We start from the raw sequence: 14,531 nt of genomic DNA, 5'->3' as shown, positions 1-14,531 counted from the left end.
TGAGCTCACAAGAATGAGTGTGTGAAGATCTTGGAGTCTTCGTGTGTGTGAGGGGGAGTGTATGACACTGAGAGTACAAGAGTGGGTTTAAAGGCACATTTTATGATATTGTAAAGTTTAGTGCTGCCGTGTGTTTCCTTTAAGGCCCACTTAGTTTGCTCGTATTTTAGTTGCTTACACATTTAGGCTGCTTTGCCTTGCACACTTTACCCTTGGCACGTTTTTTTTGTGCCACAACATTATTTTAAAAAGCACTGCACATGCTCTTGTTATTGGTTCGGACTGTCTGAACATCTTGTACAAGGTCAAACAACACTGTGCCTGGTCTTCTTGTGATCGGTTAGCAAATAGGCTTGGCACTTAGACACAACATGCATTCACATCTGCTGTGTTGAAGAAGACACCTCGTAACATATTCACTGAGACGTGCCATTGTAAAAACAGAGAGACGACATTCTAGAAGAGCACAGGTCCCAAAGAGAGAGAGATTCACTGCCTGAGATGTAGAACAACTACCTACCCATAGCAGGTGTGGGGTTCGCCACTCTACCCATGGATCTATAATATAACACGTCTTTCCACAGTGGCGTAGGCTGAGGCAGATACATCATTCACCATGGTAGGGCTTCTTATTGTTTATAGTTTACTTGTAGCGCTCCTCACTCAGTCGTGATGCATATGTTTTCTAATTGCAGCACAGATTCTTTATAATAGAGAACAATAGGTTTCAGTAAATATTGTAAACTGTTGTTGTGTCTCTTTTGTTTATTATGGACATGCATGAGTGAGAAAATGAAAGGTTGGTGATCTGTTTCCACGGTTCCCTGAGGGGACTAGAGTGTTGGGTTCTGGGGTGCTCAGTTACCTCTCACTCTGAGAAGGTTAAGAGGGCAGGTAAAGCGCTATGAGATAGTCTAGATTGGGGCTCACGGGTACTGATGTGGTATGGTGGCTGAGTTGCTACACACTGAGGTTCTGTGGTCCAGGCATAGCTCTGTTTATATAGAATCCCTGCAACGGGGCCAGCATGTGAAAGGAGGATCAAATGGTTTTTTTTGTGAGTTGATAATAATTAAGGTTACCGGTTTTCTGTTTTTACAGATTTATACTGATAAATACAAACAGAAAAGAATGTGTTTTCTATTTGTATTTATTTTTAAAAGCAGCACAATGCAGAACTTCTTGTGAGCGATTCTCCATCCTGTCCTTCCTAAATTCCCGACCAACAGCTGAGCAAATAGACATCATGAGGGGTCAAAAAACACAGGATGAGATTTCCTTAACCTCTTCTATGCCCATGACGAGATAGTCTCGTCATGGAGCACAGTTGCGCTGTGCCCATGACGAGACTATCTCGTCATGGACCCCGCCCGCTAATGTAACGCCCGGCACAGGAGGGGGAAAGGGCGGGGCACTGAAGGGGTTAAGTACAGGCATATGTGAACATATATTTGTAAATAATGCTAATATTTACCAGTTGCTTAATTTGCTAAAACGAGACAGGCATCAAAGTATGAGTGCATGTTTATCAGTTAAATAAATGTGGAAAAATACAATTGTACGGCTCCATTTATTCTCAAAACACAAAATGAATATGGATAAATACCAATAAGACGGCCAAAAGATAAATATGGATGAATACAAACGGAAATGTTAAAAAAAAATGATTACCATAAAACCGGGAACCCTAATTATAATGTCAGGGAAGAGCCCACTTCTGCATGTCCTTTCTACCGGACATTGTCATTGCCCTGGGGCTCCCTTTGAATATAGGGACTAGGCAGAAGAAAGATGCTCACCTTGGGGCTGAGCACCACGGCTGAGCCGCCGCTGATGCTGATGATGGGCACAGCAGTCTGCGAAGAGATGAAGTCTAGGATCTGCGCCACGGCCTCGGTGCCTACATTGTCCTCGAAGATGATGCCGTGCAGTCGGACGCTGGCAAGAACCTGGCAGATCCGGGTGAGCAGAGTGCTGGGGTTGGTGTCGTTCACGATGACCGTGATGGGATTCACTTCCAGGGGAAGGTCCAGGAAGCTCTCGGAGGTGAGGTGGCCTCGTATCTGCAGCTGGTAGGAGGAGCCCCCGAACACCAGGGCCACATTGACCTCGGGGCCAACAGGACTTGGCAATAAGGTATCCATGAAGACAGCAGCACTGCTCACAACCCAGGATAGCATCAAAGCCAATGTTGCAGCTGCACCCATCGCCACCCTCCACCTGGAAGAAGAAAAAGGACCAGCTCATTGACATCCATTCGCGCGGGCACCAGGGCTTGCTGGAGGGAGGGGGGTCGGGACAAGATGTGAAGGACCGCACCCAAAGACAGAGACCGGAAGGACCTCATGGATGTAGGAGGTTAAGAGAGGGAGAGAAAGTGCATAACCAGAAGGACATGAGGGCTATGCAAGAAGAAGAGCCAGCCAAAGGGAAGCCATGACCCAATTAGATTCAGAGGTTGGGCAGGCAACAGAGGAGAGGAGAGCCCTGCCTAGGCCAGAGGACAGCATGGCACAGGGGAAGGCAGTGTTCATGCAATGCACGAGTGGGAGATGGAATGAGAGAGGCTGGGATGTGAGAGGGGAGCAGTCAGAAGTCTCATACATGTGGGATGAAGAAAGGGAAGCAACATATGCAAGGAAAAGAAAGAAAGCGCCTGCACCTGCGCCTAGCAATTTACACCACCTGGACGAGAGCCCACTGGAGCAATGTTATGTCATGTCGTGTCATGCAAAGTTATGTTATGTTCTATAAAAAGCTCTTTCGCTTAACGTCTTGGCGCTGGCAAGTAACAACATAATTGCAAAGGCGACCGAAGAGTGAGGTATTAGCACAGTAAATTAAGGAAGAGGAACAAGTAAACACGAACAGCACTAATGAATCTGAAAGGTCTCGGGAACAGAAAGTGCACCTTATTGAATCTTTCCACAGGTTAGGCGGTCGCCGTAAATTGTGTTTTTAATTAAAATATGCAATGTCAGCCAAATGCCCTCTTCACCAGTCTCAAGGACATCTAGACCCCATAGCACCAACTATCGCTCTCCACCCATTGGCAGTACATCCGACTGTGACTCCAGGTAGGAGGACAGAGGGTGAGGGGCCCTGTGTTCATGCTGCCTTCACCACATACACTTAATGCCACAAGTGCCCATGTCTCAAATTCATTTCCATGAAAACTCTTGCCCATATTGGTATTGGGCACATAAGGGATGGCAGTTTGAGGATAATAAAGAAAGCAAATAAAAGAATGAATGGTTGAATGAGTGAAGCCACTTGTATAGCACAGCCCTGCAGCAGACGCCGCCTTTAGGCTACTGAGATTTAAAGGCCCTGCGTGTACTTTCTGCCATACCTGCCAGATGCCTGTATTACCGACTGCACGCTTACATATGGCGAAGGTATGCAAATGCATATGTGTGGTTGCTTTTCACTTTCCCATCAGAGGCTGTGAATGAGATATGCTGGCTTCAAAGTTTATTGAACTAGTGAAAAGTAGCTTACATTGATTTTATTTCCAAAATGCGTAAATGTCACTCTGGTCAGAGCCGCTAGCTGAATTCAGGGCCCAAGGCCGGTTCACAGATTACCGGAGTGAAAGAGATATCTATTCCAACTACTCCTGAAGCCAAACATTTGGATTTAGATTTGTTGTTTCTCTAAACGCCCTCTACTGCGTGGAATATTTTTATGATAGAAAATGAGCGCGAATAATAAATCTTTCTCTTATTTTTATAGTAAAGTGTTACCAGGACCACATTTGCAGCTTATAGGTAAACTGGCCTGAAAATACCAGGGGAGAACTTACATTCTTATCACCTGACTTGCAGTCCACAATGTTTAATACATGCTTCATGAGCTTGGCTGAAGTGTATTCTAAAACCACTACACATTTCTCGTTTTTGTCTCCTTCTGTCTGATGGCACTTCACAGAAGTGGTGATACAGTGGGAAAAAAGAAAACCCTTGAGGCAGCAACGAGTTACCCTGTGTTTGAACAGAGCCTTGTAGCACATTCAGGGAAGGGAACCAGGATACTCAGTGGAACCTGGATCAAGTGTTTGCTCACATGAGCTTGCAGCAGGTGCTAAGGGAGGGCCAGGAGGGAGCCCCAGACAGCCTAGCCAGGGGTTCACCATTTTCGATTTTAGATACATGGAAACCGGTGATAGTTTTGATATCATGGAACTTCAGAGTTAAATAAGTGCTTCATTTTTCTGCAAAACTGAGAGTCTGAAGCCTGAAAATGCAATCAGGGTTGTCTAGATCTCACCACCAAAGGCTGGCTGCTTTATTCCTAGACCTGCTCCCAGCGGCGGCTCCTCTGCTAAGGCGGAGGAGTGTCGCCCCACTGCTCTGTGAGCAGTTCAAAAAGGAAAAATACAATTATAATAACGCAATGTTATCATTTTTTTTACATCCTGGGTCAGCTAGTATACATTTTAGGTACGGGACGGGGCAGGGCTGGGCCATCACAGGAGTAGGGGGAGGAGTGGTGGGCGATCTCTTAAGTGCGCATGACGGTGTGGCCGGACGTCTTGGGCTGGCCAAACAGTCATGCACATTTAGCATGTTCTCCACCTGGTTGTATTGCACAGCCTGGGTGGAGAACATGCACAGGCTCCAAGTCCCTTGGCTAGGGGAGTTTGGGAGCCTGTGTGCTTCCTGGTTCTGGAGTAGACTGAAGAAGACCGAGAGGCGGCGGCCAGTTTGCAGGTAAGTGATTATTTTTTTGTCCCCCCACCGCCCCACCACCCCCGTTAAGAAGCAGCTGCCACTGCACCGCTCCAAAGAAGGAGCTGCTTGGATCTGAAGAGGAGAGACGACTTCCCTTCATCCACTAAAGACTCCTGCAACCTTTTCAGATTATTGGAGACAATTGCTTCCTGGTTTCTGGCAAAATTCTGAATTCCAGCATTTTGCTCCAAGACTAGTGATACCAATCTGTTGCTGAGCCACAGTACACAGACAGTGAGTGTTCTGCCAGTGAAACATGCTCTCCCCTGTGGGTGGACAATTCCACCTGAGGCAGGAGAGTGCAGAGTGTTATGTTGCCTACATGGAGGAATTCCAGTGACACAGTTGGAATTATACACGCCTGCTTGCCTCTGTGGATTATTGTTCCAGAGACAAAGGAACTGGTGCCTGCCTAGGAGTATTCTGTTGGATCAGTTGTAACTGGACATACATATTATACTTGAACGCAGAGTTGTGGGAACTCTCTGGCAAATGAAAATTGATTTCTGGTGTTTACTTTAAGATATCAATGCTCCAAGACCATGTGGAAAAACGCTGCCCTTAGATCAGTGGTCTTCAAACTTTTTAATGCTCCACCCCCCATTTATAAAAAAATTTAAAAAATACATCAGAATGCAGACACAGTTATCATAATTATTTTATACAATTGTCAGCTTTGACCATAGTTACCAATTCATACATTGCCATTGTGTTAAATTATCCCTTTAAAAATAAAATCAACAACTTCTTTGCTAAAATCCCAGTGGCATCCTGGACTCCCTGAAAATGTAAAAATATCCACAGTGCAGTGCTTAATTTGAGCCTGTGGTTTCCGGTGCATGGGAATGGCACTTAATTGGCAACACTGGCACTTATAACAGTCTGCTACGAGGTGGCACTGTTTGTCTTGTTTGGAGACTAGCACAACAACAGTATTTTAATCCTACATACATTAAAAATGACCAATACCTGCCCTGAAACCCATTCTTATAGAGTTGGGTGCCAGAAATAGTCAGAATTGTCAAATTTGGAGGAGTGTGATGGTTAGTAGCTGTGTTGATACTGTAATTGGCAGCACTGACTGCGGCAATGGGTGGTTCAAGTGGGAGTGGACTCCTGACAAGGGCCCAGCATAGATTTTTACAAATTAAGCTCCTCCACAGTGTGATCCTTTATTATTGTATTGTATTGTAATTGCATTTATATAGCACTTCCTACCCCTGACGAGGCATCAGAGCGCTTTTGCCAGCGAGTAGCAGGCTACTCAGGAACCCAAAAAGTATTAGTGGTGAATTAGTATAGGTAAATATGAAATTATTTTGAGCAGTGGACATGTTAGTCTGTTATTTGGATTGAAAAGTATAGAGGAGGGAAAGAAGAGGGAATGGTTTGCCTTTTTGATAGCGCTTGTTATCCCTGATGAGGTGTTGAAGCATTTTTCCGCAAGTAGCACGCTACTCCAGAACCCAACAAGGATTAGTGGTAAATTAGTACAGGCAAATATTAAATTAATTATAGCAGTGATCAGGTTAGTCTGTTATTTGAATTGAAAGGGATAGTGGAGGGATGGAAGAGGGAAAGGTCTAGAAATTTTAATTTTTGGGAGTTTATAGAAGTATCTGGAGGTTTGGGATGAGTAAAGGGGAGTTGTAGGGGGAAGAGTCAAAGGGAAGGTTTTGGAAAGGCTTGTTTGGGCGATCTGAAAAGTAAAAGATGTTTGTGATGATGCAAGGTAGGGTAGAGGAGAGAAGTATTTAGAAAGGGTTATTTTGCGGGTCATAGTAGTGGAATAGGGTTTGAGATGAGTGAGAGAGTGGAGGTGGAGGATATATTGAGAGAGGTATAGGGTGAGAAAGAGGGTAGTGCATTGGAAAGGGTAGTAGAAAGAGGTTTGAAATGAGGCAGAGAGTTGAGGCAGAGGATTATAAATAATAAATAAATAATTCACATTGAATAAAGTGTTGAGGGTAGTCATCCTCTTGCCTCCACACCCACATTGACACCTACTTCCATACAGGACACGAGTGAAAACGACATTACCTATGGCTCATTGCAGAGTGGCTCACTGCCACTCTGTTTTCTTTCAGTAAACACAGCACAGCTTGAAGCATGATGGCTGCCTCTGTAAGGCAGTGGCATGATAAATGCTCCTCTTTTCCAGACCCGGACACCCCCGCTAGATCAATTGAAGACCTCAAGGGGGCGGGGTAGTACCCCCATTCTGAGGACCTATTGGCTTTAGACACAGTTCCCGCCTAGATGACTTTTGCAGCCTGCCAACTCCTACCAAAAACACACACAATTTCTGTCTTTTCAGTTTTATGCTGTTTCCTGTTCTTAGGGTTTTGGTAAGAATGCAATTCTAAAGCATAAATGTCTGCTCAACTTACCTGACCCTTGGGAAGTCCTTCCCAGCTACAGTCTCCTCGCTTTCCCCTCCGCTGAATATCTATGGCCACAAGCAAAGTTTATTCGTTTGAAAGTAAGCGTTTTCCGCGGGACTAACTCCCCAGCTTCAATCTGTCCACGTGAGTGACTGCGGAGGGTGCCCAGGCCATGACAGCCACATGGACCACATTACCATCGTGTTCATCCCTTCATCTGATCGTCTTCACTTTGTGACATGTTTCTTAAATGATGTTTGCCCTTTTAAATAACTTGAGTTGAACCTTGTATGTTCTTTATTTTCTAACTCCATAGTTAGTCATTGGCTGCACAGGCACACTGGGCTGATGGAAGCCAGGGGTTTCTCACACAAAGCAGTTCATCTTTGCGGGTTTATTGATTGGGCCTTGTGGCAGCCCACAGCCCACACAAAGAAGGGTGTCTCTTTCCCTCTGAATAGGAACCCGACTTCCTTCAGTATCTCCCAGGACCAACGGAAGTAGTTGTGGCAAAGGACCCGCCTCTTGTGTTTAATGCGGCCTGAGGTTTACGGATCTAATGTCTTTACTTTATCTATCTACTTTTGGTGGGTGTTGAAGGGGAAGCATCCTATTGATTGTAGAAGGAGGGTTACTAGCCAGAGCCCCTCTTGAACACCTGCAGCCCATAACACACAACCCGCACCCAAAAAACATATCTGCTTCCACTGGATGCTACATTAAACAACCTTTTTAAAACGCCCTTCACTTGGGTGGAATGACACCCCTTACAACAATGTGCATAGGGAAAGAGTGACAGATGTATGCATTCGTGCAGATGTCTTACTATACGGATACCTTACTTCCTACACACTTTGACAATGCTTATTCTCACTTATTCAATGTGAAATACCAACACTCACAATCGAGGGTTTTACATTTCTCACATTCTTAACTGATAAAAACAAGTTTACAGGACGCGTGCAGACCCAGAAAGCATAAACAATGATGGTTAGTAGCGCCTATGCTCAGAAATGTATATATTTACTAGAGATGAACAACTAAAGATGAAATGTGATGTGGGAGATAGGAACACAAATCAGATGTTAGTGCCATCTTTATGATGACTAAGGGATTAGGATGCCAGCCTGGTACTGTAGGAGCTCTGTATGCCTTGAATACCGAACACGAGGAATCTAGTCTGCCTTTTTTCATAAATATGTATTTGCAGAATAATCTCGACGGGTGACGGGGACGCTGTCTTAAAAATATTGCAGCTTTGATTGTGCAAGGTGAAATACAAACCCTGGAACTGAAGACTCATCCTTGTAGGACAACCTTCTTCACCACTACACACAAATCCATTACCGGTGAAATAACTCGGCAATCAACCCTCTCCCAGAGACCTCCTGCAGAGATAATATCGCGGCTTCCTGCTATACCCTGATTGAGCTAAAAATAGGACTCAACCCAAGGAGAATAAACAGAGAATATGGAAAACGGGGACTAATGCGTCAGCAGATGAGTGGTTAAAGCTTCAATGAATTGACCTCGCGTTGCGGAAGTGACAGTCTGTTTCCTCAGATGTCTTGATGACTGTGGCCAGTGAGCACATAAAGAGACTAGTGACCAGTTTTACAAAACTGAGATGTAAGGAGTGGACCCTGAACAATCTCCGAAGGGTCATAGTTTAGGAGACACTAGACAGAGCTGTTTTGCTCCACAGTCTCAAAAGTAGGGCGGGCTGGTCCTAGGGCGAGCCTGCTGTAAACTCTGTGATGGGGAAGCTTCCGGCCCGCGGATAGGCACTTCTGACAGACAGGCATGACTGGTCAAGGACCAGGTAGAACCAGTGGCGGCTCCTCCAGGGAGTGCGGTGGGCCGGTGGGGCGGGGGAGGGGCAGGGTGGGGAGTAGTAAACTACGGAATACGGCTGAACGGAGGTAAGTAAATAAATAAATAAATAAAACGAATTACATTGCGCACGCTGCATCGCCATTTGGCGTTGCAGCATGCGCAGTGTAATTCATTTTACATATTTATTTTTTTACTTACCTCCTGTTTGGCCGTATTCCGTAGTTTACCACCCCTCCCCCGCCCAAACCCACCGCCCCGCAGCACTCCCTCGAGGAGCCGCTACTGGGTAGAACCCTTGCCCAGCGTGGTGGCAATGAGGGATGCATAGGCAGGAGCTCACAGATGTAATATGCACGGAGCACGCTTCATGTCCAGGCAAGCAGAGTTTTAGGGTGTCGCGTCACCCCATCATTTGACTGCAGAGGCCCAGTACTCGATCACTCTGGAAGAGGTGCACAGGGTCTTATAGCCCAGGCACACGCTGACAACCAAGCATGGGTTTGCAGGATTTGTTTTTTATCCGCAACCTAGATATCAGAAAAACTCCTTAAATGGTTCAGCAAAACATTGGTAGTGGCTTGAGGTGGGTTTATGCTCATGTGCAATGTACGGCCTTTCTAGGGGGAGTATTGCATGTGTGCATCCCTGGAACATGGGTGCCATCAACACCTTAACACAATTTTACCACATGCTCTATGTAAGAAATTGGATTAATATTTGGGAGGAGGTGAACACCCACCTCAAGGTACAATCACAACCTTTGTCAGGGTGGACCCTCAAAGTCACTAAATTAACCTGAGCTCAACCCCCTAATAGCTGTGGCACAGAGAAACAGGCTTAACGTAAGGCAATTTGTAAAGGATTTCTGAAACCAAAACCGTAATAAATTCGAAATTCAACACAGTAAAAATCCCACACCAAATTTGAAAAATATAAAATGTAATAAACAAAATGACAAAAATCCAATAGAGGAACCAGAGATATTCGTTTTTACAGCTTTAAGTGGGAACTACGCTAAGAGGCATAAAGCGACTATGATAATCAGTGGTTGCAGTGGACTGGGACCTAGGCGCAATTTGATGCTGACCGTGATGACGTGCAGGCTGGATACACCAACCTGGTTCATCCTGATCAAAGATTTTACCGTTGAACTTTAGTCCTTCAAGTCTCAATCCAGCACAGAAGTACACTTATAAAGCTTCCATGATCTAAGGGGAAGCACTTAAAGACACATATGGTGTCAGTCAGTGGCAAAATCGCAGGGTCAAGTCTAGGTCCAGTTGCCACTGGTTAGATGGGCCGTTACAGAAAAAGTTCTCTTGTAGATTGTTGTGTCCCTGTAGTTTTAACAGCAGGTCAACCATATGACACTTGGGGTCCACTTCTTTGTCCAGTGTACAGCAGAGAGGAAGTCCAATCCTACAGGGTTCTCTTCAGGTCCCAAGACAGCTGGTTCAGTTCTCTTCTGATCTTCTATAGGTCCAGGAGTGTTCTGAAGTGGGTGCCTGGAGACTCCACATTTATACCTGGTATGAGCTAGTGGGTGGGAAGTACTCCTGGGCATGACCTAACCAAAGGGGAAGGTTTCTGGGGCCAACCCAACCTACTTTAGGCATTTTAAAAATGGGGAAAGTCGTCAGACTCAATAAACTTGGGCTCTGAGGGGCAGGATGTGTGTGGGGGATGCACTATTGTAATCCTAGTGTCCTCCCACATGTAATACTAAAGTCCAGTGTGGCAGAGTCACTATACCCACAATAAACCCAGACACAGAGGACTGGCGGAACAGATGTGAGGTTTTATGGCAACCTGACAGAGAATGCACAAGAACTGTTTTGGCATTCTCTTTCACTTCCTTTCAGGTGTGCCCCCAGTGTTATATATAAAACCCAGAGACTAAGGTCTGATGGGACAAAGCAGGTCCTTGAGCAACCAGACAGAGGATACACAAGCAGTTTTTGGCATCCTTTTCCCTTTCTTTCATAGTGTGTTTATAGTGTACTATGTAAACTCAGAAGACCTCTCAAGCAGGATTTGACATTCAAGCGCAATGTGACACTGTAATTTCAAAAAGGATGCTCCGAGCCCCCACCCTATATATTCTGTCAGATTCAGAGGAGTCATCTCTGCCCATTCACGAGGTATAGTATTACGATTTTAATCTGTACTCTGGTATTCCACATAGGACAGCGAGGCCTGCCACAGTGAAAAACAGCTTTTGTGTGCTAGTCACTGTGAGGACTTGTTAACATTAAATGTATACATGTCCTACTTTTAAATACCATGCATCCTGCCTTGTGGACTACAAAGGTCTACATAGAGATAACTTATTAACAATTTGAAGCACTGTTTTCCCTTGTCAAAAGGATTTATTTTGACAGGTCTAATTTCAGTCTTTAAACTGGCACAGTCACGCTACAATGGTAGACTTGAAGCCATGTTTTACACTGTCACTGTAGTGGATGGCACAATAGGTGCTGCTGTCCACTACATTTAGGTTAGTGGCTCGGGTACATTTTGTACCATATAATAGGGACATATACGTAGATTAAATATACCAATTAAGAATATGCCTATTTGACCATGTGGAAGGGGGAGTGCAGGCATATTGCCACTGGTCAGCAGAATTAAAGTGCATAGAGTTCTAAAGATAGCAAAAATATAGAGTCTAGCAAAAGTCAAACAATTTCAGGTGACCATGCAGAAAAGGCGGATTTTCTACACAGTAGTTGTGGTGAGCCAATAGAATACAAATATTTTATACAATACAATACAATACAATACATTTTATTCAAGGAAGGGAGGAGTATTTCAATAAAGCTTGTCCTTAGGGGTACAGTGAAAAGGGTACATCCAAACTCATGAAGACTGCAGTCGTAAGCAGGCTAATAGGATTGTTCACATGAGTTAAGAGTGAGAACACTTATAGTGCCCCCATTCTGAGCCATGCCTGCAGATTAGCTAATAATCATTTAGTGCTAAAGCCTGCACTATCAGGCCACAGGCCAGAAAGTAAAAAATCAAAGTAGACAACTTTTCAGTGGAAAACAAAGGAACACATAACCTGGACACACATCCCTGGATATTTGTTCTCACCATCCAGTTGTTACAGATTGGACTAGGGATTAGGGAATAATTAATCTGGTGAAATGTCACGAAAGCCACCAACATACCCCTTGAAACATCCACCCCTGTGCGACACGGTGAGGTTTAAGTCCCACCAAAGCTTCAGCAGGTCACATTTCATTAGCATTAGACTCTTCAGTAGCATGTGATCAGTCAGAAGAATGAATCTCATCTCAAAAATATAGGGACGGAACAAGTTTAAACCATACTCATTCTCAGTTGCTGACCAATGGTGCTGTCTGGGTAGCAACCAGTGGCTGACGCAGCCTACAGGGTGCTTTCACTCTTTTTCATTGGTTTGGGCCAGTATGGCATCCACTGCATGTTTGGGCATTATGAAGGGCCCACGAGTCTCGAGTTTTCACCAAAGGTGCCTCAATCAAGGCCTTCGCCGACCTCCCAAGGAACTTCTGAAATACGTTCTCTGGGGTAGAGACTGCACCATTCTCCTTGGCACTATGAGTTATGGCTAGTGACCACAGATTCTGATCCCAGTGTGAATGCTGAGACAGTACATGCACTTGCTGCAGAAATTTCACTCTAACAGATTTAGTTCCAGATTCTATTTCTAATAAGATGGATCAGTGAGTTATGGCACATGCTGCAGAGGCCTGATTGTGTGGCCCACAATGCTACTCTATCCTAGCATGAACAGGCAAGTCACTCCCCAGTACCAAGACACCCACACTGATTTGGCCCTTGTAGTGATTTCCCATTACGGGGACACACACACAGAGCTTGCACAATTCCCCTCTACCCTACCTCGAGTTACAATGCTATCCCAATAACAGAGCTGGCCACAGACCTCACAGAATGCATCTCTGTCCTGAACTATCGCAGGTGCAGCCATCTCTGCGCAGAGCATATCTGGACCTTCCAAAAGCAACTCTTCCCTGGCCTCCACCATGCATTGCTAATCCACTAGTCAGCTCTCGCAAATGTCTAACAAAGTACATCTATCCAATCGTGTACCATATACTGCATTCTTAATACAGAGAAGTCCACAGAGCTCCCACAAGGTGCCTCTGCCCAAAGTAAACTTTGCACCAGTACCGTAGCAGGAAGACCCTCCCGTGCCAGGCCCTTTCTCGTGAGGTCACTGCAGCCTACACTACCCATTGCTCCTGCCAGCACTGGCAATAGCAGAACTAATTGAACTACTAACCATCGCACTCCAACAAGTGTGAGAATTCAGCCTATTCTTTCCCATCTAAAGCTGTAATAATGGCGTGAGTGGCAGGTAATGTTCTTCTTTAATGCATATTGACTTATTGAACCCTGTTGTTGTGCTCATCTCAAAATAAGGCAGACAGCGCAACCTTGCGGTGGAATTTCACTAGAGCTGGTGTTGACAATTAAGTGCCAGTGCCTAGCACCGAAAACCACTGACTCAAATTAAGCACTCCTCCCAATACGTTTGGGTAATTTTGGCTCCCCTATATTTGAATGGGGAGTGGTAGAGTGTCCTCCTCGCTGGTAGGAAAGTTCAGCCGGTCAGTGCAGACATCTGCTTGGCCTGCAGGTGCTCTGTTTCAATCCCGAATGAGCCAACCCACCCTTCGGAGGTGATATAACGTTTTGCTGATAGCATGCCAGAGTAATTAATTTCAAACGTGCTAACCAAGTTACTTCAATTCCACGTGGTTATTCATATAAAGCGGTGAGCAGAGTGAGCTGCATGCACCTGCTGCTCATGTGCTGAGTAGATGCTGCAGTTTCAAAGAATATATGTTAGCTCAGAGAAATGAGCATCCCGTCACAGATGTCTCAGTAAGACAGCTCAATGGATTATTGCACCTGCTGCAGACGTCTGGATGCAACCGGGAGTAACAGATTTCTGATCCTGTTGAGAAGCATTAGAGGGGAGTAGATGGGTGATTGTGAGTCTGCATGCATGCGTGTGTGCGTCCCAATATCAGTAAAACCGCTATACATTAATTCACCTACTGTGCAGCTCAGTGTGTATATGGCAGTTATCAGCTTAAACCCCAAGCACCCATGTCCCAAATGGAACTTAGAGAGTGAGTGAAATGAGCCTTTCAGTCATTTGAGCCACTGCTCCCCGCAATACCCCCTTCTCTATCGCCGTCTTTCTTTCTGTCTTTCCTTCTTCCTTCTCTCGCGCCATCTTTCTCCCTTTTCTAAATTGCTTTCCCTCCTCTCTGTGCTTTTAGCACCCATCCATTATATACGCATCCATCCATCGGTCTATTCTTGCTGTTGTTTTCCATGCATTGTCCGTTCATTCATCCGTGTCTCCATCCTTTCTTTTTATCCATCCATCCTCCTCGCCATCCTTGATTGTCTTTTTCTTCCTCCCTCCTTACATCCATCCGTACATCATACTTTTCTGACCATCCATTGATAATGTTTGTGTTTATTTTTGGAATTTAGTACAGTGCACGACTCATCCTCGGAAGGGCCTCTCCGCGCTTGGTAGCCGGACAGCAGC

At 45.1% G+C, this 14,531-nt stretch overlaps 1 protein-coding gene across 1 annotated transcript in view; it reads right to left on the bottom strand.

Annotated features, from left to right (window-relative positions):
• GRIN2C (glutamate ionotropic receptor NMDA type subunit 2C) overlaps positions 1-14,531 on the bottom strand; it is an 895,681-nt gene that overhangs the window by 271,431 nt on the left and 609,719 nt on the right. The window contains exon 5 of the mRNA XM_085617084.1: positions 1,800-2,220. Within this exon, the coding sequence (XP_085473210.1) occupies positions 1,800-2,220 (421 nt within the window). The remainder of the gene's footprint in view (positions 1-1,799; positions 2,221-14,531) is intronic.

The sequence above is a fragment of the Triturus cristatus genome, chromosome 7 (assembly GCF_964204655.1).
Source record: "Triturus cristatus chromosome 7, aTriCri1.1, whole genome shotgun sequence".
Classification (NCBI taxonomy): Eukaryota; Metazoa; Chordata; class Amphibia; order Caudata; family Salamandridae; genus Triturus; species Triturus cristatus.
Note: the sequence above shows the minus strand (reverse complement) of the source record. Positions and strands in the feature narration are given on the sequence as shown.